At 33.1% G+C, this 26725-nt stretch overlaps 4 protein-coding genes across 4 annotated transcripts in view; 3 read left to right on the top strand and 1 right to left on the bottom strand.

Moving 5' to 3' along the window:
* Window positions 1-2727: 2727 nt before the first annotated feature.
* HELRODRAFT_102728 (hypothetical protein) lies at window positions 2728-6854 on the top strand. Its single transcript, XM_009028534.1, has 8 exons — window positions 2728-3208; window positions 4009-4196; window positions 4371-4427; window positions 4811-4907; window positions 5204-5267; window positions 5469-5561; window positions 5779-5870; window positions 6358-6854. Exons 1-8 carry the CDS (start codon window positions 3036-3038, stop codon window positions 6452-6454), a joined length of 861 nt encoding a protein of 286 aa, XP_009026782.1. The 5' UTR covers window positions 2728-3035; the 3' UTR covers window positions 6455-6854.
* A 1514-nt stretch (window positions 6855-8368) lies between these two features.
* On the top strand, window positions 8369-15270 carry HELRODRAFT_179728 (hypothetical protein; the record flags this gene model as incomplete). The annotated part of the gene is made up of 10 exons (XM_009028533.1): window positions 8369-8442; window positions 8680-8796; window positions 10834-10958; window positions 11422-11882; window positions 12252-12305; window positions 12778-12910; window positions 13394-13509; window positions 13635-13716; window positions 13876-13952; window positions 14227-15270. 10 exons carry the CDS (start codon window positions 8369-8371, stop codon window positions 15268-15270), a joined length of 2283 nt encoding a protein of 760 aa, XP_009026781.1.
* Window positions 15271-15617: 347 nt separating this feature from the next.
* Window positions 15618-20569, bottom strand: HELRODRAFT_186005 (hypothetical protein). Its single transcript, XM_009028532.1, has 13 exons — window positions 20440-20569; window positions 20060-20156; window positions 19425-19520; window positions 19179-19236; window positions 18849-18936; window positions 18608-18683; window positions 18161-18275; window positions 17702-17794; window positions 17396-17480; window positions 17002-17275; window positions 16591-16709; window positions 16104-16257; window positions 15618-16044 (listed from the first exon to the last, which is right to left on the bottom strand). Exons 1-12 carry the CDS (start codon window positions 20487-20489, stop codon window positions 16170-16172), a joined length of 1239 nt encoding a protein of 412 aa, XP_009026780.1. The 5' UTR covers window positions 20490-20569; the 3' UTR covers window positions 15618-16044; window positions 16104-16169.
* A 1648-nt stretch (window positions 20570-22217) lies between these two features.
* HELRODRAFT_193646 (hypothetical protein) overlaps window positions 22218-26725 on the top strand; it is a gene marked incomplete at its 5' end in the record, with an annotated part of 7072 nt that continues 2564 nt past the window's right edge. The window contains 11 exons of the mRNA XM_009028531.1: window positions 22218-22443; window positions 22509-22830; window positions 23042-23225; window positions 23379-23459; window positions 23688-23797; window positions 23961-24038; window positions 24153-24388; window positions 24801-24954; window positions 24991-25090; window positions 25419-25636; window positions 26002-26163. Of these exons, the coding sequence (XP_009026779.1) occupies window positions 22218-22443; window positions 22509-22830; window positions 23042-23225; window positions 23379-23459; window positions 23688-23797; window positions 23961-24038; window positions 24153-24388; window positions 24801-24954; window positions 24991-25090; window positions 25419-25636; window positions 26002-26163 (1871 nt within the window). The remainder of the gene's footprint in view (window positions 22444-22508; window positions 22831-23041; window positions 23226-23378; window positions 23460-23687; window positions 23798-23960; window positions 24039-24152; window positions 24389-24800; window positions 24955-24990; window positions 25091-25418; window positions 25637-26001; window positions 26164-26725) is intronic.

The raw sequence follows: 26725 nt of genomic DNA, 5'->3' as shown, positions 1-26725 counted from the left end.
TCACAATCTTTTAGCTGTAACTTTATAACCTGACGTCCTATGACAAAAAGAATAGCAGATTTGTAATCAGCATACCCAAATTACCCTAGAACAACTAACAAAGTCTGAGTAGCAAAAAACTTGTTGCATAGTGAAATCATTCACGTTGACACTGCATTTGTATGGGCATAAGGCATATGATTATATTTGGACAAATGGCTTTCATCTTCCTCACACTAGGACATTAAGAAAGTAATCTTGTCATACCTGTTCAATAATTTTAATAAGATTGTTTTAAATAACTATTCTCAATGTCATTTTATTAACACTATATTAAAAGGTGGCTACAAAACATTGATGGTATGCCTGGGGTGATTTCTACAAACCTTATTGACTAATGGTGATGGGGATCCTCTGGAACTGTAGGATCATGACATTCAATCTAGTCATGGATTGAGAAATCAATCCTTGATATATTTGATAACAAACATTTATTATAATATAAGAATGAAAAAAAGATGTAGGTGTAAGGCAAAATCTTATTGGAACTATTATTTTTAGCAATGTATGATTTATTTTGCTATTTATGACTTTATCCATTTTCAATGATACCGATATTTTTAATTATTATTATCCAAATTATACTCATGCCTATATAAATTAATTTGATTGTGGCTACTTCTATGCTTAATTATTTTATTTACTTGCCATAGGTATGCACAGCATTTAATAAATTAATGATAATAATTAATAACACAACATTCTAAGTGCATAAAATATAATAAATTAAAAGTACAATTTTTACAAACCTCATTGGTTATGGTGATGGGGATTCTTTAAAACTGAATGATCATGATCTAACAAGTCATGGATTGATGAATCACTGGAATCACACATTATCTTTAATAAATTTAATAACAACATGTACTACAATTTAAGAATGAGGAATATTTTGTAAAACATTAAATGAAAAAAAATTTAGTTTGTAAATTTTAATTAAATTGCAAGCTAGCTTGGAGAGTTTGAAGCTTGAATTGTTTATTTTATAAAATTGATTGATAAGTTGTTTAATATATTAATTTATTTAATTTAGTATATTTTTTATTCCCAGACCTAAGCATTGTAAATAAAAATTTTAAAACCAATCAAGCAATAGAATTTAGGATCTTAGGAACAAGTGCTGTTAGTAGTTAGTGTAGTAGTAGTATGTATTAGTGTAGTGGTTGGTAGTTTCTAGTAGTCTAATCTGTTAATGTTCGTTAGTGTTATCTGTTATTTATTTCAATTAGTAATTAGAATCAGTAGAGATTAGTTTTAGTTTAATTATTAGAGTTTAGTAATTTAATTACTAATTAATCGTCGTTTAGTGTTGTGTTGTTGGTGGTTCACAAAAAATTTTTTTTATTTAAAATGCAAAAAGATACTTAACCGTCATACAGCAATATCTATCCCAAAACAGCATCTAGTATCACCTTTTAAAACATTTTGAAATTTTAAATAAAAGCAATATTCCGAAATTAGTAAATATACGATCGTAACTTTTGACTTGGGCGATAAAAAAATCACCCTCCAATTTTCCTCCAGAAGTAAGCTCCTTGTTCGACCGTCAAAAATGAGCGAAGGCCGTTATATTTATTCTAATTATATGGTACAAAGCATAAAATTCAGGTTATATTTTGATTCAAAATCGTTTAAGGGTAGATTGCATTGTCAAGCGTTTTACATTTTATTTATTTTTTTTAAATTCAATAACATTTTAAAAATAATTACTCAAAAAACAGTTTTCCTTTTTTTAGTATTTCGGCTGTTTACATTATACTGTCGCTAACCAACGAACATGCAGGCTGTATTTAGTTTATTAGTTGCACCGTGGGTGGAGCTTATGAGTTTCTTTAAACTGTTGACTATAAATAAATATTTCTGGAAAAACCACTTTGCCGTCTCCGAGATTACAAAAAAGTTGTTCTTTTAAAAGTGTTATTTGTTATTTTTATTAAAATTTATATTTAATTATTCATTATTGATTATTAATTAATTAAATATTAAATTAATAAAATAATAAATAAAACAAATCCAAATTCAATCAAATTTAAACTTAGAGTAAAAAATGTCAATTAATTTGCGATTTTTACTGAGTTAGAAAATTAGATAACAATGAATTTGATTTTGATTGGATGTGATTTGAATTTGATTTGAGATTTTGTTGTTTTTCATAAATCTCTTTCTATATTATTAAATTAAAATTAGATGTTATTTATCAGGCCTTGGAAGAGTTGGGGGGGTACCATGAGGTCATTTGGCATGGGCCCTCCCCCAAATTTATTGGGCTTCTATTAAAAGTCGTCTAATGTAATGATAATAAAAATTGAAATTGACCACACATATGGCATGAGCCTTCAGTTCAACTTAACAGGCTCTTTAGTTTTTGAATAAATTATTAAATCTATAATTTTAATTATTTAGTATTCACGCACACACACACAAATATATATATATATATATATATATATATATATATATGTGTGTGTGTTGGTAATAGACCATAATTTTTACAATATTCTATAAATTCTACCGAATGTTTGGCGTTAATATGTTTGTAGTTCGTTTTTTCGATTTTTCTCACTAAAGTTTTTTGATGAACGTTTAGTTTATTAAAATTCAAAATAAACTTATATATATATATATATATATATATATATTCACAGGCTTAAATTTAGCAAAGATATATATATATATATATATACACAGGCTTAAATTTAGCAAAGATAGATCAAACTAGATTAATAAACATTACTAAAATTTCAAAAATACTTAATAACAAATTTAATACTTACATCACTACTACTACAACTACTGCTACCGTTAAGAGTTATACTACTAAAAGTATTTCTGGAACATTGGATACTATTGCTACCATTACTACCACGGCAAACTGTAATTTGTTAAAAAATACTAGTTTCTTTTCTACTACCACCACTACTACTGCTGCTGCTGCTGCTACTACAGTTACTACCAAGAATACAACTACTGCAACAATTTCAAATAGCATAAATACTATGACTAGTAGGGGTGGTAGTTGTAATGATGGCGCAAGTAGTAACAGTAATGTTAGTAACAGTACTAACTGGACCAAAGGCGTCAAAGGATTCCTATTGGATGTGTATGGAGTGGCCTACAACTGTGGCCAAACCTTTAGCCTCATTGACGGCTCGGTTGAAGCTGTGTCAAAGTAATCTCCGTTTTTGCTGTAAAATTTTTGTCCCGCTGTTGTGTTTGTGCGTGCGTGCACAATATGACCCGGTCGTTGATTTGGGCCGTGTGTTTTAAGAATGAAATCAGGTGTTGATAATGTAGTATGAGTTTGATCGCTTGTTTAGACCGGAAAGGGATTAAAGAGCCGTTTTATCGGGCCGTAAATTTAGCAGAAAAATTGAAACATCTTCGCGCTATTTTTCTCTTTGTCGTTTGAGCTACGACAACAACAACAACATTTATACTACTAATAACAAGAACAATAGTCGATGATGTCGTAAATTATCGTTGTTTTAAATTATAATTAAATAAGTCTCGCGTCGTTATTGTTTGAACGATCGATTGAATGATTATTGCATTGTGTTCCTACATAGTACACTGTGGCTACTCTGCAGCTTCTGATACGGCTGTAGCTACATCTACTGCTGCAGCTACTTCTGCTACTGCAACTACACGTCTGTACTACCTCTATATACAGTTATTGCTACTACTATTGTAGCTATTATTACTGTACAAATTTTATTTCTAATACTAATGGTAATGCTAGCATTTGTGTTGTGCTGTTGTGTTGAAAGAGTCCGCCGATGGTTTTTTTACGCACACGTGTGATATTATATTGATTTTTGTGATTATGATTTTATGTGATTTCATTTGTCGTTTGTTTGTTCGTTCGTTCACTCACACATTCATTCATTTATTCATTCATTCATTCAATTCTCAGCCAACCCACCAATCAATCAGCCAACCAACCAATCAGCCAACCGACCAACCAAACAGATTGAGAAAGGCGGGAATCCCGTTTAGATTCTGCAGTAACACGTCGACAAAAACCCCAGAAAAAGTTCTGGAAAGATTGCTAGAGTTTGGATTTGACGTAAAACCGGGAGAAATTTTCACTCCCATTCCGGTGGTTAAGAATTACCTGAGGAAGCACGGATACAGGCCTTTCATTTTGGTTGATCCGTGTAAATATTATTTAGGATCATAATATTTACTACGATAATTATGACAATAATAATGATGATTGCGATGGTGATGATGATGGTGATATTGATGATGATAGTTTTGCTGCTGCTGCTGCTGATGATGATGATGATGATGGTGGTGGTGGTGGTAATTTTTTCTCTCTCTCTCTCTAGGTGTCGACCAGGAGTTTGCTGAGTTTGATCAGAGCGATCCGAACTGTGTTGTCCTTGGTTGGTTGATTGGTTGAATGAATGAATGAATTAATTAATTAATGAACGAACGAATGAATGAATGAATGACTGAACGAATGAATGAATGGTTGAATGAATGAAAGAAGGAAAGATTGAATGGTTGAATGAATGAAAGAAGGAAGGAATGAATGATTGAATGAATGAATTAAAACGATTGAAGAATCAAGAATAAAGAATCAATCAATTACCCTAAGTAATTAATGTATTTACCATTCGGTCAACCAACCAACCAATCAAATAACCAATCAAACAACCAACCAATCAAACAACCATTCAAACAACAACCCAATCAACCAATCAACCAACCAATCAATCAAACAACAACCCAATCAACCAGCCAATCAATCAACCAATCAATGAAGGCGACGCCAAACATAGATTCAGTTACGAGAACCTCAACAAAGCCTTCCAGATGCTGACTGATAAGAAAGATTCTGCCATCATTACATTGGGAACAGGGTAATTATGAATCGTCATAATAAAAATGATATTTATTATTTTAATAATAATAATAATTTTATTATTCTTATTAGTTATAATTATTTATAAATATGTCTTTTATCTGTTCGTTTTCAATTTAATTGTTTGTTTATACATTGTTTTGTTCTTCCATCTATTTATTCCTTTGTTCGTTCGTTCGTTTGTTTGTCTCGTTCTTTCATTCATTCGTTCATTCATTCATTCGTTCATTCATTCATTTGTTCATTCGTTCGTTCGTTCATTCATTCATTTGTTCACTCACTCATTCCATACAGGAAGTATTATAAAGAGACAGAGGGTATGTTTCTGGATTGTGGAGTTTTTGCCAAAGCTTTAGAGGTCATCATCATCGTCGTCATCATTATCATCATCGTCTTCATCATCATCATCATCATCGTCTTTATATTCATTATCATTATCATTACCGTCATCGTAATTATCATCATTATCGTCATCATCGTCATCATCATCATAATAATAACTTTCATCATCACATCGTAATAACATCAACAACAATAATAACAACAATAAAAATAACAGTTCGCGACAGATAAGCAGAGCGTTTGCATTGGGAAGCCTTCGAAGGAGTTCTTCACGGCGGCCATGAATAGCATGGGACTGAAACCGGAAGAGGTTCAAATAATAATAATAACAATAATAATAATAATATTTATGATGATAATGATAATGACGACGATGGTGATGATGGTGGTAGTTATAATGATAATGAGAATAATGATGCGACTGCTGCTATTGCTAATGGCAATGATGATGATGATGATGATGATGATAACGATGATAGTGATAATAATAATAATAACAATAATAATAAATTATAATTACACTACAGACGGTGATGGTGGGGGATGACATAATTGGGGATGTCCAAGGTGCACAGCAGGCCGGATTGAAGGGGGTCCAAGTTAGGACCGGAAAGTATAGGTCCGTATTTGGGGATGTGCTTTTTAGGAATGTGTAGAGATGTGTATTTTTTTTAGGGAGGTTTTGGTTTGATAGTATATTTTTTTACATTAGTTGTTTGTGTCCTTAGAAAAATATTTTTTTATAGTTTTGCTTCTATTATTATTTTGCGTTTTTAACTGATCAATCAATCATTCATTCATTTATTCATTTAATTATTTATAATTATTTAATTAATTAATTCGTTCATTCATTCAATAATTCATTCACTAAATCGTTTTCACCCAGTCGCTGATATATTCGTTCATTCATCCACTCAGCCACACGTTCGGTCAGCCACTCATTCTTCCATTCACTCATTAATTCATTCATTCACTCGTTAATTCATTCATTCACTCGTTAATTCATTCATTCATTCACTCGTTAATTCATTCATTCATTCACTCGTTAATTCATTCATTCATTCACTCGTTAATTCATTCATTCACTCATGAATTCATTCATTCAGACAACTGGTAGACGAACCGCATAGTTACGTCAGACCGGATGCTTACGTTGACAACCTATTGCAAGCTATTGAAATCTACCTGGCCGGGAAAATCTAAAATTTTATTTAAATAATTTTCAATTTTTAATTAACTGGGTGATTAGTTGATTGGATAATTGGCTGATTAATTGACTGGTTAATTGGATAATTGGTGGATTATTTGATTGGATAACTGAATGGTTAATTGGTTTTACGGTAACATCTCCAACAACATGAATATTGAATCATCCAAGTTTATTTAATTATATTATTATCTATTAATTATAATATATATATATATAATGTTAAATAATTATATTATTTATATTAGAATCTGAATCGACCCAGATTTAGCCTCAAATTTATGTAATAGTTTCAATCTTCAAAGAAGACAAAGACATTTCCTGTTATATTTATTATTTTTTTGAAATATTTAAACTAAGGCGTCATCCCCCAAAAGAGAGCTGAGCTTATAAAAAGCAAATATACATCAAATATAAAATCTTTTTCTCTTAAAATTTGAAAATTTTTAATTTTATAATGACAACCATGGAGTTTACCATTGTATAGTATCTCGAATCGAATGAATAGCTAGCATTGTGTCTTACAGAAGACTCTTCAAGAATGTGACTTTGATTTAGTGAATCAAGTTAGTAGTAGTTTGCTATTAGACTCGTGTAATACTATATCTAGATTCATAAATTACTCGATCTACTTAGCACAAAAATATACACTTAGGTAATGGAAATTTCGACGTCTTTGATATATAGTATCTTGATATATAGTATCTTGATACATAGTATCTTGATATATAGTATCTTGAAATATAATACTATCTTGATATATATAGTATTTTGATATATAGTGTCTTGATATATAATAGTATCTTGACATATAATAGTATCTTGATATATAATAGTATCTTGATATGTGTATATAGTATCTTGATATATAATAGTATCTTGATATATAATAGTATCTTGACATATAATAGTATCTTGATATATGATAGTATCGTGATATATAGAATTATGAACTACGTACTATAGTTCGATTCTTTGTGAGTGTTGCTCTTATTACCGTGCCTCACCACTTGTTGTTCATTGTTAGATTCGCGCATTGTTAAGTTCAGACTACATTTAAGCAGCTACAGTGCTTCTGTGATGATTGAGGTATTGAAGAAAGCTCTAGCTATGTAAAAACAGCAATAATAATAATAAACAATAATAATAATAAACAATAATAATAATAATAGTTATAAGAATAATGGTTGTTATTTTTCTTCTTTTCCATACTTTCTTTAACTGTTGGCGACGAATAATGCCAGCCATCCATAGAGTGGAATGCTAGAGTTTCTAATGTCGTCAAATAAATTATTTTTATAAATACAATTATTATTATTAGTAGTAGTAGTAGTAGTATAGTAGTAGTAGCAGCAGTAGTAGTAGCAGCAGTAGTAGTAGCAGCAGTAGTTTTTTTTAGTTACATTGTTGTTTTTATGATAAATAGTAGTATTGTTTATAGAATAATATGATTAATAGTATCAGTGTGTGTGACTGTGTGTGTGTGTGTGTTTCTGTGTGTGCGTGCGTGTGCGAGTGTCTGTTGTTTTATGAAAGTATGGATATAAATAAAGAGAAAGAAAGAAAGAGAGAGAAAGAGAGAGAGAGAGAAGGCATGGGAGAGAGTAGGTGCCTATTATTGTTATTTTTATATAAAATTAAGTGCTTTTGAATATACCATCCGCAGGCAGATGAATTGTTTGTTGAATTTAAAATGAAATGTAAGAATGAATGACTGGTTTTCATTTCAGCTAATGCCCTGCTTAGAAAAGGAGAGGTTCTACTGCCATCATTAAATCAAAGACGACAACTGCTGCTGCTGTGACCACTACTACTACTACTACTACTACTACTACTACTACTACTACTACTACTACTACTACTACTACTACTACTACTACGGCAGTGAAGACAACATCAGCATCGACAAAATGATGAACGACGTGCACCATCATCACCACAAGTTGAATCAAATGCCCGCCATCAGGCGCGTCTCCAAACTGCTGTTCGTGTTTTTTTGATTCGCACAAACAAACAAACATACAAACAAACTAACATACAAACAAACATACAAACACACACACACATACAAACGAACACACACATACATATACATACATACACACACACATACAAACAAACACACACACACATACAAACAAACACACAAACATACATACATACACACATACACACACACATACAAACAAACACAAACACTCACAAACACGCATATATACAGAGATGTAAGCAAGAATAAATGGATGAGAAAAGACTTTGCGGAGGAGTTGAAGGAGGATGATATGGACGCTGATATCATTGAGGAAGTTATCAACGAGGAAAAGAAGACGAAATTCAAGTTTGTGTGTGTGTTTGTTTGTATGTCTGTCTCTGTGTGTGTGTTTGTTTGTGTGTCTGTGTGGGTGTGTCTGTGTGGGTGTGTTTGTGTGTATGTGTGTGTGTTTTTGTTTGTGTGTCTGTGTGGGTGTGTTTGTGTGTTTGTTTGTGTGTCTGTCTGAGTGTGTGTTTGTGTGTGTGTTTGTTTGTCTGTGTGCGTGCGTGTGTTTGCATGTGTTTTTACGTGTGTTTGTGTAAAATATCACAAGGGAATTTGAACTTGGGTGCGAAAACGGTTAGTAAATAAAGTTCTTTAGTTAATGCTACTGTAGTGAGAATTTTTCATACATTCAATCTTTCTTCATTCGTTTATTCGTTTTTTCATTCCTGTATTATTTTATTTATTTATTCATTCATTCATTCATTCAATAATTTATTCAATAATTCATTCAATAATTCATTTATTCAAACAATCAATCAATCGTTCATTCGTTCGTTTCTTCTTCCTTCATTAACTCATTCGCACATTCAGTCGTTCATTAATCCTATATTATTTATTTAACTAATTAATTAATTCAGTTATTCATTCATTCATTCGTTCGTTCGTTCATTCGTTCATTCATTCATTCATTCAATTACTGATGATGATATTATAAATTTCTTCGCATTTTACACAGTCAGAGTTAATCGCTGGTTAAACAATCCTTCTGCTTTTGTTTGTTTGTGTGTGTGTGTGTTGCGTGTGTGCGTGCCTGCGTGCGTGTGTGCGTGTGTGTGTGTGCGTGTGTGTGTGCCAGATTGATTGATTGGATTTTTAATTATTTTAATTCAGATTAATTCAGATTTCAATTTTTTATTATTTGAGATTTATTTAAGAAAACCTGGCCTGGTCAGTTTCGTTATTACTATTATTAATATTATTATTAATGATCTTTATAGTAGTAGTAGAAGTAGTAGAAGTAGTAGTAGTAGTAGTAGTAGCTGAAGTAGTAGTAGTAGAAGCAGTAGTAGTAGTAGTAGCTGAAGTAGTAGTAGCAGAAGTAGTAGTAGTGGTAGTAGAAGCTGTAGTAGTAATAGTATTATTATTATTTTTATTGTTTTTTTTTTCAATTTAACCAATGCATATTTACATGCAAATGCATATTTGCCTAATATTCAAGAACAGGATCAACACATAACGCAACTTATTATTATTCTTGTTATTGTTGTTATTATTATTATTGTTATTATTGTTATTTGTGTTACCGTTATTGTTATTTTTATTGTTATTATTTGTCTATGGTTCTTACTGTTATTGTTATTTTTATTGTCATTATTTGTCTATGGTTCTTACTGTTATTGTTATTTTTATTGTTATTATTTGTCTATGGTTCTTACTGTTATTTTTATTGTTATTATTTGTCTATGGTTCTTACTGTTATTGTTATTTTATTGCTATGTGTGTGTGTGTTTGTATGTGTGTGTTTTTGAGTACGTGTAGCATCAGTCAGTTTATGTGAATAGAGTTAGTACGTGTGTGTTGTTATGTGTTGATATGTTATTGTTATTTGTGTTACCGTTATTGTTATTTTTATTGTTATTATTTGTCTATGGTTCTTACTGTTATTGTTATTTTTATTGTTATTATTTGTCTATGGTTCTTACTGTTATTGTTATTTTTATTGTCATTATTTGTCTATGGTTCTTACTGTTATTGTTATTTTTATTGTTATTATTTGTCTATGGTTCTTACTGTTATTTTTATTGTTATTATTTGTCTATGGTTCTTACTGTTATTGTTATTTTATTGCTATGTGTGTGTGTGTTTGTATGTGTGTGTTTTTGAGTACGTGTAGCATCAGTCAGTTTATGTGAATAGAGTTAGTACGTGTGTGTTGTTATGTGTTGATATGTGTATATGTAAATAAATATTTTTGTAAGTGGGTGTGTGTGAGCTATTATTAATTGTGTGTGTGTGTGCGCGCGTGTGTGTGTGTGTTGAGGGTAAAGAAAAAATGAATAAATGAATGAACAAACAAATGAACGAATGAGTAAATCGTAATAATTTTTATCGTGACAGATGGCAGGTGAAGGTCGACAAAGCCCTCAAGTTCACCCCCTTCCAGATTCTTCTTCTCATCCTGGCCATAGCAGATGTGTTGGTCGTCATCTCCGAAATTATCATCACACTTTACATCTATCTTAGTGAGCTCTTTTTTTCGGGAATGTAGAAGAGTGAGAGGGAATGGTAGAGAGAAAGAAAGAAAGAAAGAAATTGAGAGTGAAAGAGAGTGAGAGAGAGTGAGATAATGTTGACTTATAAACATTATCTCACTCTCACTCACTCTCTCACTCTCTTTCACTCCCAATTTCTTTCTTTCCTTCTCGAGTGAGAGTGAGAGAGTGAGAAAAAATGGGAGAGATAGAGTGAGAGAGATTGAGAAAGTGAGAGTGACAAACAGACGGACAGACGGATGGATGAACAAAAAATTATTTCCTCCGACAGCATTATCAAACCAGCAAAAAAACAATCACAGTAATGATAATGATGATGATAAAAATAATAATAATAAAAACAACAATAATGATAATAATAATCACTCTCAATAATAATAATAATAATAATAATATTATTATTATTATTATTATTGCTATTATTACTCACCAGTTGAAAAAAACGAATCAAATGAGGCACTGGTCCACACAGTCAGACACCTAACCCACAAGCTCCATCTTGACAACGGAATGTACCTGGATGACATCATGCAACACCTGGACGAGAGGCTGGGTTACTGCGACAACATTACTGGCGGTTCTCACCCCATCACTAATGACCATGCTAGTGGAACCGGTTCACACAATACCGACACACAAAATACCGATCTACACGGACCCAAAAGAGAGAATACTAACAATTCGATCGATAATTCACACCAAGATATTGGTGTTACTGGCAGTACAAAAGTACCTTCTATACACCGGAGAAAACGTAGTGGGGGTGGGGGTGGGGCTGGGGCGGATGGAGAAAACACGGGGCTACACCATAACGATGGTGTAGCCAGGCTGGAAAAAGCTGAAATGACTCTGAACATCGTGAGCATCACCATTCTCGCCATTCTTGTCGTCGTGGTGAGTTTTGTTTACGTTTGTAGTTTTCTTCTTTCGTTCATTCGTTTGTTCATTTATTAATTCATTCATTAATTCATTCATTCATTTATTCATTCATTCATTCATTCATCCACCCATTCATTCATTCATTCATTCATTCATTCATTCATTCATTCATTCATTCATTCATTCATTCATTCATTCATTCATTCATTCATTCATTCATTCATTCATTCATTCATTCATTCATTCATTCATTCATTCATTCATTCATTCATTCATTCATTCATTCATTCATTCATCCATTCATTCATTCATTCATTCATCCATCCATCCATTCATTTATTCATTCATCAAAAATATTTTTCACTCCAACTTTTAATTCAACAGCTCATGTTGAGGCTGCTGGCCATGGGACTGAGATTTTTCACAAAAGTCATGGAGGTATGGTGATGATGACGATGATGATAATGATTACCAGATTATGATGATGATAATGATGCTGATGCTGATGAAGATGAAGACGACGATGATGACAATTCCTTTATATATATATATATATATATAATATATATAAATGTTTCATTTATTAACAGTCACGGATTAATAACTTATCTGCATACTTTTACATATACACATACAAACACACACGAAAACGCTCACAAATAAATACACACAGACAGACAGACATATATGCACACAGAAACATACGGACACACACTCGCACGCACACACACACACACACACAAACGTTTTTTCTACTTTCAATTCAAGTGCATGATTTTTTTATGATGAAATTTTATTTCGTTGAATAACGTGTGAGAACGTGTGAGTGTGAGAGTGAATGAAAAGATGAATGAACGAACACACACACACACACAAACACACACACAAACACAAACACACAAACACACAGGTGATTGACAGTGTTGTCACGATTGCATCTTTCATCTTGGACGTCATAAAGTACAGCGGTCTACTGATGAACGGCGCTGCTGAAGCTGCAATTGTCATACTTCTTCTCTGGCAGATCGTCAGGATGTTTAATGGTTGGTCAGTGAGTGAATGAATGAGTGATTGAATGAATGAGTGAATGAATGGATGAATGGATGGATGGATGAATGGATGAATGAGTGAATGAATGGATGGATGAGTGAATGAATGAAAGCATGAATGAATGAAGGCATAAATTAATAAATGAATTTTCTATGAAAATTAAGCAATTTTTTTATTTATTACAAAGCCAAATTTAAATAGCAATTTTTTAATTTACTATGAATTATTCACCATAATTGATTTATTAATTTACCAAACAATTCACCATTATTTATTCATTAATTCATCAAACAATTCACCACAGATACTCGCCATGATTTGTGTTTATTAATTCACCAAAAAAGTTCACCGCAAAAACTCACCCTAACCAATTAATTCATTCAGTGAAAATAATTCCTCGCAACGATTCACCATAATTCATTCAGGTGGTGAATCAATTCACCGAAAATAATTCACCGGAATATTTTTATCTCCAGGCATCGTCGTAACTGAGATTAAGAGGCTGGAATTCAGGATAAAGTTGCAGAAAGCCGTTAGGAGAAGGCTGGATTCGCAGATTAAAGACATGACAGGAGATAAGCAGCTGTTAGAGGTAATGATCATCATCATCATCATCGTTGTCGTCGTCATCATCATTATCATCATCGTCGTCATCATCATTATCATCATCGTCGTCATCATCATTATCATCATTGTTATCGTCATTATCATCATCAGACCGAAGTGAAAAGTTTGAGAAATTTGAGCAAGCGCAAGGGAGCCACTGACGATGAAATCACTCTCACTCATCCAGTTAAAAGTTAACAAATTTTTTCATTCATTCATTCGTTTGTTCGGTCATTCATTCGTTCATTCATTCTTTCATTCATTCCTTCATTCATTCATTCATTCATTTATTCATTCATTTATTTAGTCATTCATTCATTCATTCATCCATTCATTCATTCACTCCTCTTAGTTACTGATAAGCCATCGGCATTTGCTGGTCTTTCGGCCATTGCTTCGATGTCCATGGGTCTGTCCCTTCATAACAATGTTAGTGGAGTGAATTCATTAATTCATTAATTAATTCATTCATTAATTCATTCATTAATTCATTCATTAATTCATTCATTAATTCATTCATTAGTTCATTCATTCATTCATTCAATCAATCATTCATTCATTCGTTTGTTCGTTCGTTCGTTCATTCGTTCGTTCGTTCGTTCATTAATTCGTTCCTTCATTCGTTCGTTCGTTCGTTCGTTCCTTCATTCATTCACTCATTCATTATTCAGTCGTTCATTCAGTCATTCCACTAATTATCAAGATCGTCCAACCGACGAAAGAAAACAAAAGAGAAGTCTTCCCGAACAGAGAAGACTCCACTGTCACAACGGCAACCCTCTCACCAGAAAATGAACCAGACGGCATCGCCATCATTCCCATGTTCACCATCCAAAAATCCGAAACTGAAATGGACCAAAAAGACCCGGGCAATGACGTCACAGATACGTCATGCGGTGAAAATAATGACCGCGGTGATGCTAAAAATAACGAGAAAGCACCTGTATCTATTTTGCATGATGCAGGTTTTGGTGATTTTAAAAAGAGCCGCTGTGATGTCGAAATGGGCCGAAATTTGATTAAAAAGGGCCAAAATGCTGTCAAAATTGATCAAAATTGTGTTACTCTTACGGAAAACTCGATACCTACTGCTTCTAGCGACATTTTTAAAGACAACAACAGCAGCAGCAGCAGCACCACTTATGGTAAGACCGATTGTGAGGCAAGCAGTTTGGGGTTTTTCAACGAGTCTTTCGTTGAAAATGAGACTGATAACGACAGCGTTCGTGAGAAACTAGATGCTGATCAGAGTTATAATGGCATGGCCCAATTTGCCACCCGCAACAACAACAAGATTACGAAAAACTACATCTTCAATCAAAAAACATCGCCAGCGTCTACTACGGCTTCTACAGCTGCTGTGGCTTCTACAGCTGCTGTAGCTTCTACAGCTGCTGTAGCTGCTACAGCTACTGCAGCAACTGCTAAACCAACATCATCATCTAGAAACGCCATGACCGTAGCCATCCAATCAGCACACAACCTTTTTCACCATAACAGCCAACAACGCCAGCAACAGAGAATATTATTACGTCAGAATCAGGTCTCAGAAGATCAGCTGATTAAAAAAGATGGCTACGACGATGACGTCATCAAAGGCGTCGATAATTATGATGATAGTAATTATAGCAACAACAACGATAATAATAATTATAATGATAATAACAATATTAATAATAATAATAAAAATATTAAAAGTACGGGCTTCATTGGAATTGAAATATCAAACAATGAGTCTAAGATATAGAAAGTGTGTCTGTGTATTTTGATGTGTGTTTATGTGTGTGTTTGCATGCGTGTATGTGTGCGACACGTGTTATTTATCAATAATATTGAGGAGCAGGGTTGATTGATTGATGGGATTGAATGATGGGATTGAATGATTGATTGATAGGATTGATTGATAGATATCTATCATTACTATTATTTTTCTTTAATTTAATAAGAGAAACGCGAATAAATATTATCTTTTTTAAAACGATTTTATTATTTTATTTATTCAAGAACAAGACAAACAAATGAATTCTTATTATTTATTTTATTAAATTTTCAAAAACAAAAGAATTTAGATCAAAATCAATCAGTCAATCAATTAATCAACCAACCAACCAACCAATCATTCAATCACTAAAATCATCATCAACACCACCATCGCCATCATTATCATAACCTTACCGCAACTTACTCCCACAACATATGTACACAAACATTAATAATAATAATAAAGATAATAATAATAATAATGATCATTAAAGTAATCAATAAAACCAACAGCCTAGCAGACGGACAGCCAGCCTAACAAATTGATTTATCGAGAAATAATAATAAAAATAATAACAATCACTATCATCATTATCATTCATTTACTTATAACAGAGAGAGTGTGTGTGAGAGAAAAAGAGAGTGAGAGGGAGAAAGAGAGAGAGACAAACATAAACAGATAATAGCATAAAATGATATCTATCTTATGTTTCCAATAGAACCAGCCCCAACCCAAACTATACATGTATATATATATATAAATATATATATATATCTATATATATATATATCCAGATATATCACACACACGCTATATACATATATATATATATATATATATATATATATATATATATATATTCAAGTCCACAGTTAAATAGCAAGCTACTGCTTGTTGCCATAGAATCCATCCCCAGCACCTCCACCACTACCACCATTGTTTGCTGTGTTGTTGCTGGCAGGCCACTGTGATCTGATCAATCAATCAATCAATCAATCAATCAATCAATCAATCAACCAATCATTCAATCAAACATTTGATGACTTGAAACTAATGTAATCAGGAAAGATTGAGAGAGATTGAGAGAGAGAGAGAGAGAGAGAGAGAGAGAGAGAGAAACGAAGAGAAATCCAGCCGGAGTAAGTAGAAGAAAGCAAGAGAAAGACAAAAGACAATGAGAGAAAAATCGAGAAAGAGATAGAAAAAAGACACACACACACACACACACACACACACAAACACGCAAGCGTACACACACACACAAACACGCAAGCGTACACACACAGGCATAAAGAGAAGACATACCCAGGATAGTTAGCAGCAGCTGCAGCAGCTGCATACACTTGCTGGTTGTAGGCGTTCATGTAAGCAGCGTTCATCTGGGGGTACTGCCAGTAGGCCATCTGCTGATAGTACGCACTGTACTGTTTGCCGGATTGGGAAGATGAGGATGAAGATGGTGATGAAGATGGGGATGAAGATGAGGATGAAGATGAGGATGAAGATGATGGAATTGATGGTGAAGACGATTACAATGATACGATCACAAATTTTTAGACTTCGAGAAGGAAAAATACGTTACAGTACAGTACAGTACAGTACAGTACAGTAAAAAAAAACAAAAGAATAGAATAAGAATTAAAGAAGTAATGACAAGAAAAACATTTCCAAAGTGAAATGGGAATGATAAGGAGGAAAAAAAATTAAAAAAAAAACCGGATTGGGAGGGAAGTTAGCCCCGTATGGGGAGGCGGCATTCATGGGGGCTGTCCCTCCACTAGAGGGTAACGCACCCATCTTCAGACTACCAATACTATTGTTGTTGCTATTGCTGGCAGTAATACTACTACTGTTGCTACTGTTGAGAGATGGGCTGGGGTTCAGGAGATCGCTAGGGTCCTTGCCCCAGGAGCACTTGACTGGATAGCCATTAACGTCGGTTCCGTGTACTCCCACTATCCCATTACAAGCCGACTCTTTTTTATCCATCCTGGTTGGTTGGTTGGTTGGGATATTAAATAATTATTAAATATTATGACATAATAAAATATAATATAATCTGGAGTAATTAATATAAGTATAATTTTAAATAATATTAATATTAAAATACCTGACGAAGGCATAGCACTTCTCTTTGAATATTCGAATGTCGACAATGTTGCCGTATGGGGAGAAGGTTTCTCGGAGTAATTCGTCTACAATAATCAATCAATCAATCAATCCACAATTCATATATCAATCAATTAATCCATCCAATTATCAGATGCATTAAAATGAACCTAATAAGTATGCAAGAAAGACATTAATATAAATTAAGGGCTCTACCAAAGTGAAAGGGCCTGATCAATATTCATAAAGGAGCCTAATTAAAATCCATAAAGGGGGCCTAATTAATATTCATGAAGGGACTGCTGACCTGTCAGTCCTGTCTGTACACCGGCAATGTATATGGTAACATTTGTCGGGCTGGATTGGTTGTACACCTCATCGTAATCTAACATGGGCCGGCCTGTTTTATACGAATAAATTATCATTAATAATGTCATTATTACGAATAAATTATGTTAATATTACGAATATATACGAATATAAAATATATTAAGATGATCTCATTGTGGATGGAGTTTGATTATAATGGTATTTAATAAAATTGTAAGCAATAACAAAATCAATGCCAAGCCATTTACTTTAAAAATGCCACAAGGTCTCAGAAACAAAGAAAAACAAAATCACAACTATATATTCTCTCTCTCTCTCTCTCTCTCTCTCTCTCTCTCTCTCTCTCCCCCTCTCACACACACACATAATAATATAAACAGTATTGGCAGTAGCAATAGCAGTTTAGTAGTGGCAGTAATTATTATGAATAGTTTACCTCCGGGGGCTTTGGTGATGTTCATCATGTTTCCTTTGCCACTGGCCCAGTTGGTTTTGATCGTTCGACCGCCGAGCCACTGGCCATTCATGGTCACGATAGCATTCTCTGCGTCCTGATTGGTCGGTTGACGATTGAGTGAGTGTCAATTTTAGTGATTGATTTATTGGTTGTTCAATCAATCTAAGTTAATCTCAATCAATCAAGCAATCTAGCAATACTTAAAATACTGATGTATAATCAGTAACCAATCAACTATTACTCAATTAATCAACCCATCAAATAAATCAATCAATCACTCCATTAATTAATCAATCCAGCAGCACTTAAAAATCTGTCAAATACACATTCACTTAATCAATCAAAAGCCAACCAATCAAATCAATCAACCAACCAGCCAGTCAACCAATCAAACCAAATCAACCAATCAAATCAATCGGTAGCAACCTCTTTTCGAACGAAGCACACAAAGGCATAGCCCTTCGACATCTGCGTGTGAGGGTCTCGTATTATTTTACAATCCCTGAAATCAGTGATGGGTGGGATGAATGGATGGATGAATGAATAAATGAATGACAAATGATTATCATCATTAAAATTTTTATCTTCCTCTTCACCATCATCATCTTCACCATCATCATCTTCACCACCATCATCATCTTCACCCCCATCATCCTCAACCACTTACGATATTTCACCAAAAGGTACGAAGGCATTTTTTATTTGGACAACATCAATATCAGGGCTCAAATCTCCGACATATATGTGATAATGATCTGATAGGGCATAGATAAAATATAAATTAATAATGATACCGGCCCGATATAGCATAGACAAAATATAAATTGATTAGAATATTGATCTGATATAGCATAGATGAAATAGCAATAATACAATATTATGTAATGATGTGAATATGTATCACAATGACAAGAACATCACAAATTCTAAAAATAGATCTAACTACATCAACACAAAAACATTGCAACATCAACGACGACGACAACAAAATCCCAACTCGTTGTATCCTGTTTCGCTGTCGTCCCAGGATGTGAGGCCCAATTCACTTTTAACTCCTAAACAGAAATTCACAAAGATCATGAAAATCAAAGATTTTATTAAATAACCTAAAAAACTGGAATAAGATTTTTTAAATGTTAACCATTAAATGCCTATAAAAGTAGCTATCTGCAAGCAAATAAATTAACATAAATTAGCGTAAATTAATTTTCAATTATTAAAAAATTCATTCTGGCTAACTAACCCTGCCTAGCACATTTCTCTTGTTCATGGCCATGAGGGCTGCCTGAGCGTGCTGATGTTCAGTATATTTGATGAATGCATAAGGATCGTGCCCTGCCTAAAATTTGTGAATTGTTATAAGTGAAATCGTATCAATTTCATCTCCAAATTAGATGAATTGTGAAGTGAAGAAAAAAAAGAGAAAAAAATAACAAAAGAATTTAATTTTAATAATTTTATTATTAATCGTTAATTCCTAAGAAATCGACCGCCAAATGAATGAATGTTAACCAATAATTAGATAGATCAGTACTACTATAACTCGATCAATCAATCATTGTTTACGATCTGTAAATGAATTTTACATTATACCCTAATTTTTGTATAATCTTTTTTTTGTATACTGAAGAAAAAGAAAGTCACCTGTCTTTAGGGCGGGGGCGAGTGGGTATATTTTTCATAGATTTTTATCCCCACAGCAGTTAAATTAGTGATTAATTTTTGATAAATCATAATATAATGAATTGACAAATGAATGAATCAAATTAATTAAAAACCAATTGAGAATTATTCAAATCAAATTATCAAATAAATTTTGATTAAAAATATAAAATGAAAAAATCCTATTTTAAATTAACTAAGAAAAAGTGGACCCACTTCTCTAAGAATTTTGCACTCCATGCACATGCCAAACTGTGAAAACAACATGTACAGTAATTCCTCAGAAACGGCCGCATCTAAATTGCCAACGTACCTGATGTTAAAAAGAAAATTTTCAAATTTGAATCTTTATTATTTCATTGATTAAATATTATAAAAATTAAACAACAAAATAATCTAATTTACTTATTTATATATTTATTACCAATTTGATTAATAATTTATTAAAATTTAACGATCCAATAAATTAAAATCGCAATTAAAAATAGAAAAATTAATTCGGCAAGTTAAGCTCTTCAACGTATTTTTATCTGCACTGATCAGATTAGGTGGAAAAATTTTGAATTAGAACAAAATTTGAAAAAATCTCTGCTAACAAAGTTTTAGCAGGACCTCCCGGATCGTCCATCATGTTCATTTGAAGCATTCCGAACTAGTAAAATACTAAAAATCAGATAAAAACTTAACTTAAATCAAAATTTTATATGAAATATCGCACTTCCGGCGAGTTTCCAAAAGAAAACTTAGCGTTAGTAACATATCTATGTTCTTGAATATTATTTGACAATGATATCATGGTTATATTATATATATCCATGAATGATACTATGATACCAAACATAAAAATCAAAAACAGTAAAACAAATGCAACGTATGAAAACAACAAAGAAATCACTGTAAAAAGAGCTTGCACCATTTCTCGATGCATAAAACTCTATGCGAAAAGAGTTCATCTCATCGTCAAGCCGCAAAAACTCGCCGTATTGGGAACTCCAGAATCTGCCTCACACTAAACAGTTTGTCAGCAGCTGAAGATCTGATTGCATCGTCAAAGATGCTAACCGTTCTAAATTGACGTCATCGAACGAACGCCTTCGAAACTTTCTGGCTGGCTGGTTGAATCAGCCATATTGCTTTTTATATGAACATAAAATCTTATTAGATATATATGTATAATATAAATTCATTATAAAAGCAACAGTAATCAGTGCTATATATGTAAGCACGCAGCTCAAATTTTTCGGGGAGAATTCAAAATTGTTTGAGACCACACCTTGCTTAACATCCAATTCCAAGCCGAGCCAAGCTGAACCAATATGCGTAAATTTGTAAGCGCTTTTATATTAAAACTTTGCTAGCTTTATTTACGAATATCCTAATATAACAAATTCTCCATCCTATTTTAAAAATTTTCATTGATGCTCTTTAATCAGTCAGGTCACAATCATCATCATCGATATCGCGGTGAAATCAAATTGAAAATTTTTAAAAAATTGTTGATAAAAGTAACTAATATATATATATATATATATATATATATATATATATATATATATATATATATACAATATTCTATAAATTCTACCGAATGTTTGGCGTTAATTTCGTTCGTTAGTTCGTTAAGTTCGTTTTTTCGATTTTTCTCACTAAAGTTTTTTGGTAAACGTTTAGTTTATTAAAATTTAAAATAAACTTATTTTTCGAATTCATGCTGCAAATAAAGCCATATTTTGATTCCGAATGAATCATCATCAGTGCTCCTTGCTGTACATATAGGGAAATATTGACTTTGCCACCATAACACAACCAACACTACACCAAAACACAATTGTACAATTTGAATGTGTAAATACAACATTAGAAATGTATTATAACTGCGTATATATATATCTATCTATTTCTTTATTTAGTTTTGCCTGCGTATGATATTTGGTCAAGTTTATTTGATAGGAATTGAATAAAACCTTTATACAGGCTTATTAACTACCATGCAGTAAAATAACTACTGTTAACATGACGTCATTTCCCCCCACCGATTTCGCAATGATATACCCCATTGAGTTATATAATTCCATGATATACCCATCCTATTTTATAAATTTTATTCGATTTTTTTTAATTAGTCAGGTCACAATCATCATCATCATCGATATCACAATGAAATCAAATTGAGAATTTTTTGAATTTTTGAAAAAAGTATCTTTATTTATTTTATGATACTACTTTGTTCAATAAGATACTGCATATAACTAGAATAATAATTTATTAATTATAAAAATTCACTTTTTTATTAATTAAACTTTAGATTTACTTTTACTCAAAATTTATCAATACAAATAAAATTTAATTTAAATCTGTAAATTATTCATCAAAAATGGACAGACACGTAAACTTATTGAGGGCAGATTGCTTCAAAAAAAAGATTTTATACGAGGATGAAGATTTCATCCCTTCCGAAAAATCTATCTCGTTTTTCAGAATATTACCAGAACGGACCCTGTGGTTGAGGCCAAACGAGATTCTTAAAAATTCCGGCAAAAAATTTGAATTTTACGCACTAAATGAAGAAAATGTCGTTGATATTGGGCACGGAAAATATGGTAATTGATGCTAATTGCTTGCTTAATTTTTTTTTAATTTAAATTTTCATTGGGACACATCACAGGATCATCAGATTTAGTTGGGGCCCTAGCAACCATAATCAGCAGGCCAGACATTTTTAAAAACATGCACAACCTTCCTAGCCAGCTTAACTCTGAAGAAAATTCTCTAATTAGTGATTCTCTGGGTGCCTACTCTTTCAATTTTTACTACAACGGTCTGTGGCAAGAGGTTGTCATTGATGATCGTCTACCCGTCGATAGAAATAAAAAATTCCTTTTTATTAGGAGCTTTTCATTCCAAAATAATAACAGTAATAATAACAATAAAAATAGTAATAATTGTGTCAATTTTTTTCCTCCATTGGTTGAAAAAGCATTAGCCAAGTTAGTCTTCTTGTTTTTAATCAATAAATATAAAAAAACTGCATCAATTACTTTACTTTTATTATTAATACTGCTACTTTTACTACTACTCTTGCTCTACTATTACTACTGCTGCTGCTGCTACTACTGTTACTACTACTACTGCTGCTGCTGCTGCTACAAATACTACCACTACTACTAATAATAATAATACTAATGAGGAATTTTTCAGACTTTTAGGATCCTATGAACTCATATCATATACACCATATCAAGAACTGGTACACATTCTAACTGGGGGCGTAGTTGAATCCTTCAATCTCGAGTTGGCACCGCCCTCTCTTCCGTTTCTGTCCAATAGCATCTTTCGTGCCCTGCAATCGAGCTCTCTGATTGGCTGCTTCATTGATATATGGGTATGCTGATATTTGATTCATTGAATTATTATTATGACTTACTTTTAATTATTATGATCAATAGTAATTATGATGAATATATATTATAAATAATTAATATATTATATTATATATTATTATTATAAATAGTAATTATGATGGGTTCATTTCTAGGATAAACGATCAGGCCGTGGAACTCTGATGAGTAATGGCCTGAGGACGGGGTACCAGTACATCATCAATGACATCAGAGAGGTTATGATGATGATGATTGTGATGATGGTGATTGTGATGATGATGGTGATGATGATGACGATTGTGATGATAGTGATAGTGACACCATGATGATGATGACTCTAGTAATATAGATAAAAACTTTCAAGATAACTATTTTAATGACGACGATGATGATGACTACGAACTTAACTTCGTCATCGTCATCATCATCATCATCGTCGTCATCATCGTTATCATCATCATCAGATAAAATTAGTATCAGGACACAATGAGATGCCCTTGACATTAGTTAGATTGAAGGACCCTTGGTCTACAAAAGGTTCCAAACAGTTGTGGAAAGGTGCCTGGAGCACCTGGTCGGTTAATTCTTTCATTTTTTCTTTTCTTTCTTCTTTTTTCTTTCTTTTATTTAATCGTTCGTTTGTTTATTTTATTTTTTTCATCCATCCATTCATCCATGCATTCATTCATTTATTCATGCATGCATTCATTCATTCATGCACTCATTCATCCATTCAGTTCTCGAGAATGGCAAAAGTTATCGGATGATGACAAATGTGGTATGGGCTTGACTCTAGAACATTCTTCAGAATTCTGGTTATTATTATTAGTGGTAGTATAATTGTTATTATTATTATTATTGTTATTATTATTAATAATATTTCAAAGTAATTTGTTGAGTAACGTAATTTTAAACTCTCAATTTTAAAGGATGGATCTTGCGCACTTTGTCAAACTCTTCGACAACATCGATATCATCACCATCCCGTCATCATCATCATCATCATCATCAATGGTGAAACAGCTATCATCATCATCATCATTGACAACAACAACGTTATCATCATCATCATCGACATCTGGTGGGGAGTTGAGTTGGAAAAGTTTTGTTTTCCAGGGTAGATGGCAGAGAGGTTTGAATGCTGGCGGGAGGCCAATTTGTACAGGTTGGTTGGTTGGTTGGTTAGTTGGTTGGTTGGTTGGTTTGTTGGTTGATTGGTTTGCTGGTTGGCTGGCTGATTGGTTGATTTGTTGGTGGTTTGGTTGGTTGGTTTGATTGGTTTAATTAGTTTATTTGAATGATTTAGTAAGCTTGGTATGTTTGGTTTGGTTGGTTTGGATTGATTGGTAAGGTATGTTTCTTATATATGGCTGGTTTGATTGGTTTTTATGATTTTGTATTTCCAATCAATCAATCATTCAATCACCAATCAATCAATCAATCAATCATTCAATCGATCAATCAATCAACCAACCAACCAATCAATCAATCAACCAGTCATTCAATCAATCCATCAATCAATCAACCAACCAATCAATCAATCAACCAATCAATCACTCGATCAATCCCCCATTCAGAATGCCACCACACCAACCCCCAGTACAAGCTGTCAGTCAACAGGCCAGACTCCGACCAGATCTGTCTAGTCATAATCGAATTAGAACAAATCAATAATAATAACCGTAATAATAATAATAATAATAATTTTGGATGTAATTATGGTTCTTATAATTATAATAATAATAGTCATAATAATAATAATAATAATAATAATAATAATAATAATAATAATAATAATAATAGTAATAATGATAGGAGTTTGATGGGTGTTGAGGATAGGAAGGATATTGGGTTTGTTCTCTATGAGGTATCTTTCGTTTCGTATCGTTTCGTTTCGTTTCGTTACCATTTTGTTGTTGTTGTTGTTTTAGTCATAACAATAAGAATGATGATGATGATGATGATGATGATGGCCCCATCACAATCATCATCATCATTACAATCATCACAAACACAGACCGTCATTAACATAGCACTATCATAACCATCTTCACCACCACACCGGCATCTTCACCACCACACCAGCATCTTCACCACATCATCATCAACACCACCATCATAATCATCACTACGCAATCATGGTCATAACTACGCAATCATGATCATAACTACGCAATCATGATCATCACCGCCAGTGTACCAAAGTCACTAGATTACCTCTATCGAAAGAGCACATGGAGAGGAACCGCTTTGTTGCCAAGTGCGATTTCTTCTCCGATGCCAAATTCGTCACGAAACGCTTCCTACTGAAGCAGGCAACATCGTTCGTCATCGTGCCGAGTACCTACCACAGCGGCCTCGACTGCTCCTTCGCCCTCAGGGTCCTGACTTACTGTGATGAGAACTTTGTCGAGTTGGTCGTTGTTGTTGTGATGTTGATGATGTTGCTGTTGCTGTTATTGCGCTGGTGGTGATGATGTTAATGTGATGATGATGATGATAATGATACGGATTGATGATGATGTTATTGTTGTGATGATGATGATGATGATGCTATTGTTGTGGCGATGATGACGACGATGTGATGTTGACGATGTTGTTGCGATAATGGTGATGATGGTAATGATGTAGATATTTGGTGATTACAACAACAATGATGCTGATACTGATGATGACGATGCCAATGATGATGCTTGTGACGATCATTCGTCCACTCACTCACCACCATCTTCATCATCTTCATCAACAAAAGCGACAACGCACCCTAAACCCATCCAGATACATCGAAACTCCAGACAGCCCATCTCTAAACACATCTCTGACGTCTACTATGACGTCACTGCAACAGCATCAACAACAAAATGGCGACAACAACAACAGCAGCAACAAACAACAGCAACAAATTGTTGACGAGCACGAATTACTGTTGAAAAGCATTATGTCTGAAGACCAGCAAATAACTCTGCCTCAGATGAGATCACTAATTAACAGCCAATTCAAATCAGGTTTTTGTGTGTGTGTGCGTGTGTGTAAGTATGTGTGTGTTTACTTGTAAGTATGCGTGTGTGCGTATGTATTAATGTGTGTATGTGTGTGTGTGCGTATGTATGTGTGTGTATTTGTCTATATGTATGAGGTATGAATGAATGTGTGTGTGTGTGTGTGTGAATGCATGCGTATATGTATACTTGTTTGTTTGTGTATGTCTGCGTGCGTGTGTTAGTTGTGTGTGTGTGTGTGTGTGTGTGTGTGTGCGTGCGTGTGTGTAAAATTTGGTTAAGAATGTTTTCTGTATCATTTACAGACTTCAGTCACGACGTATGTAAGGCCTTCGTTTCGATTCTCGAAGTAAGTTTCAGTAAAAATCCTACTCTTTTTCAGCAATTATAAATATTTATATGCTAATTATTGTCTTTTTTCTTTTGTCCGTTTATGACGTAATCGTGACGTAATCAAGTCTCGTGTCAATGATTTATTTAGTTAGTTGGGTTTGGTTGATGTT

This window comes from Helobdella robusta (genome assembly GCF_000326865.2).
Source record: "Helobdella robusta unplaced genomic scaffold HELROscaffold_56, whole genome shotgun sequence".
Lineage (NCBI taxonomy): Eukaryota > Metazoa > Annelida > Clitellata > Rhynchobdellida > Glossiphoniidae > Helobdella > Helobdella robusta.
The sequence above is the reverse complement of the archived record's forward strand: the minus strand, read 5'-3'. Positions and strand labels throughout refer to the sequence as shown.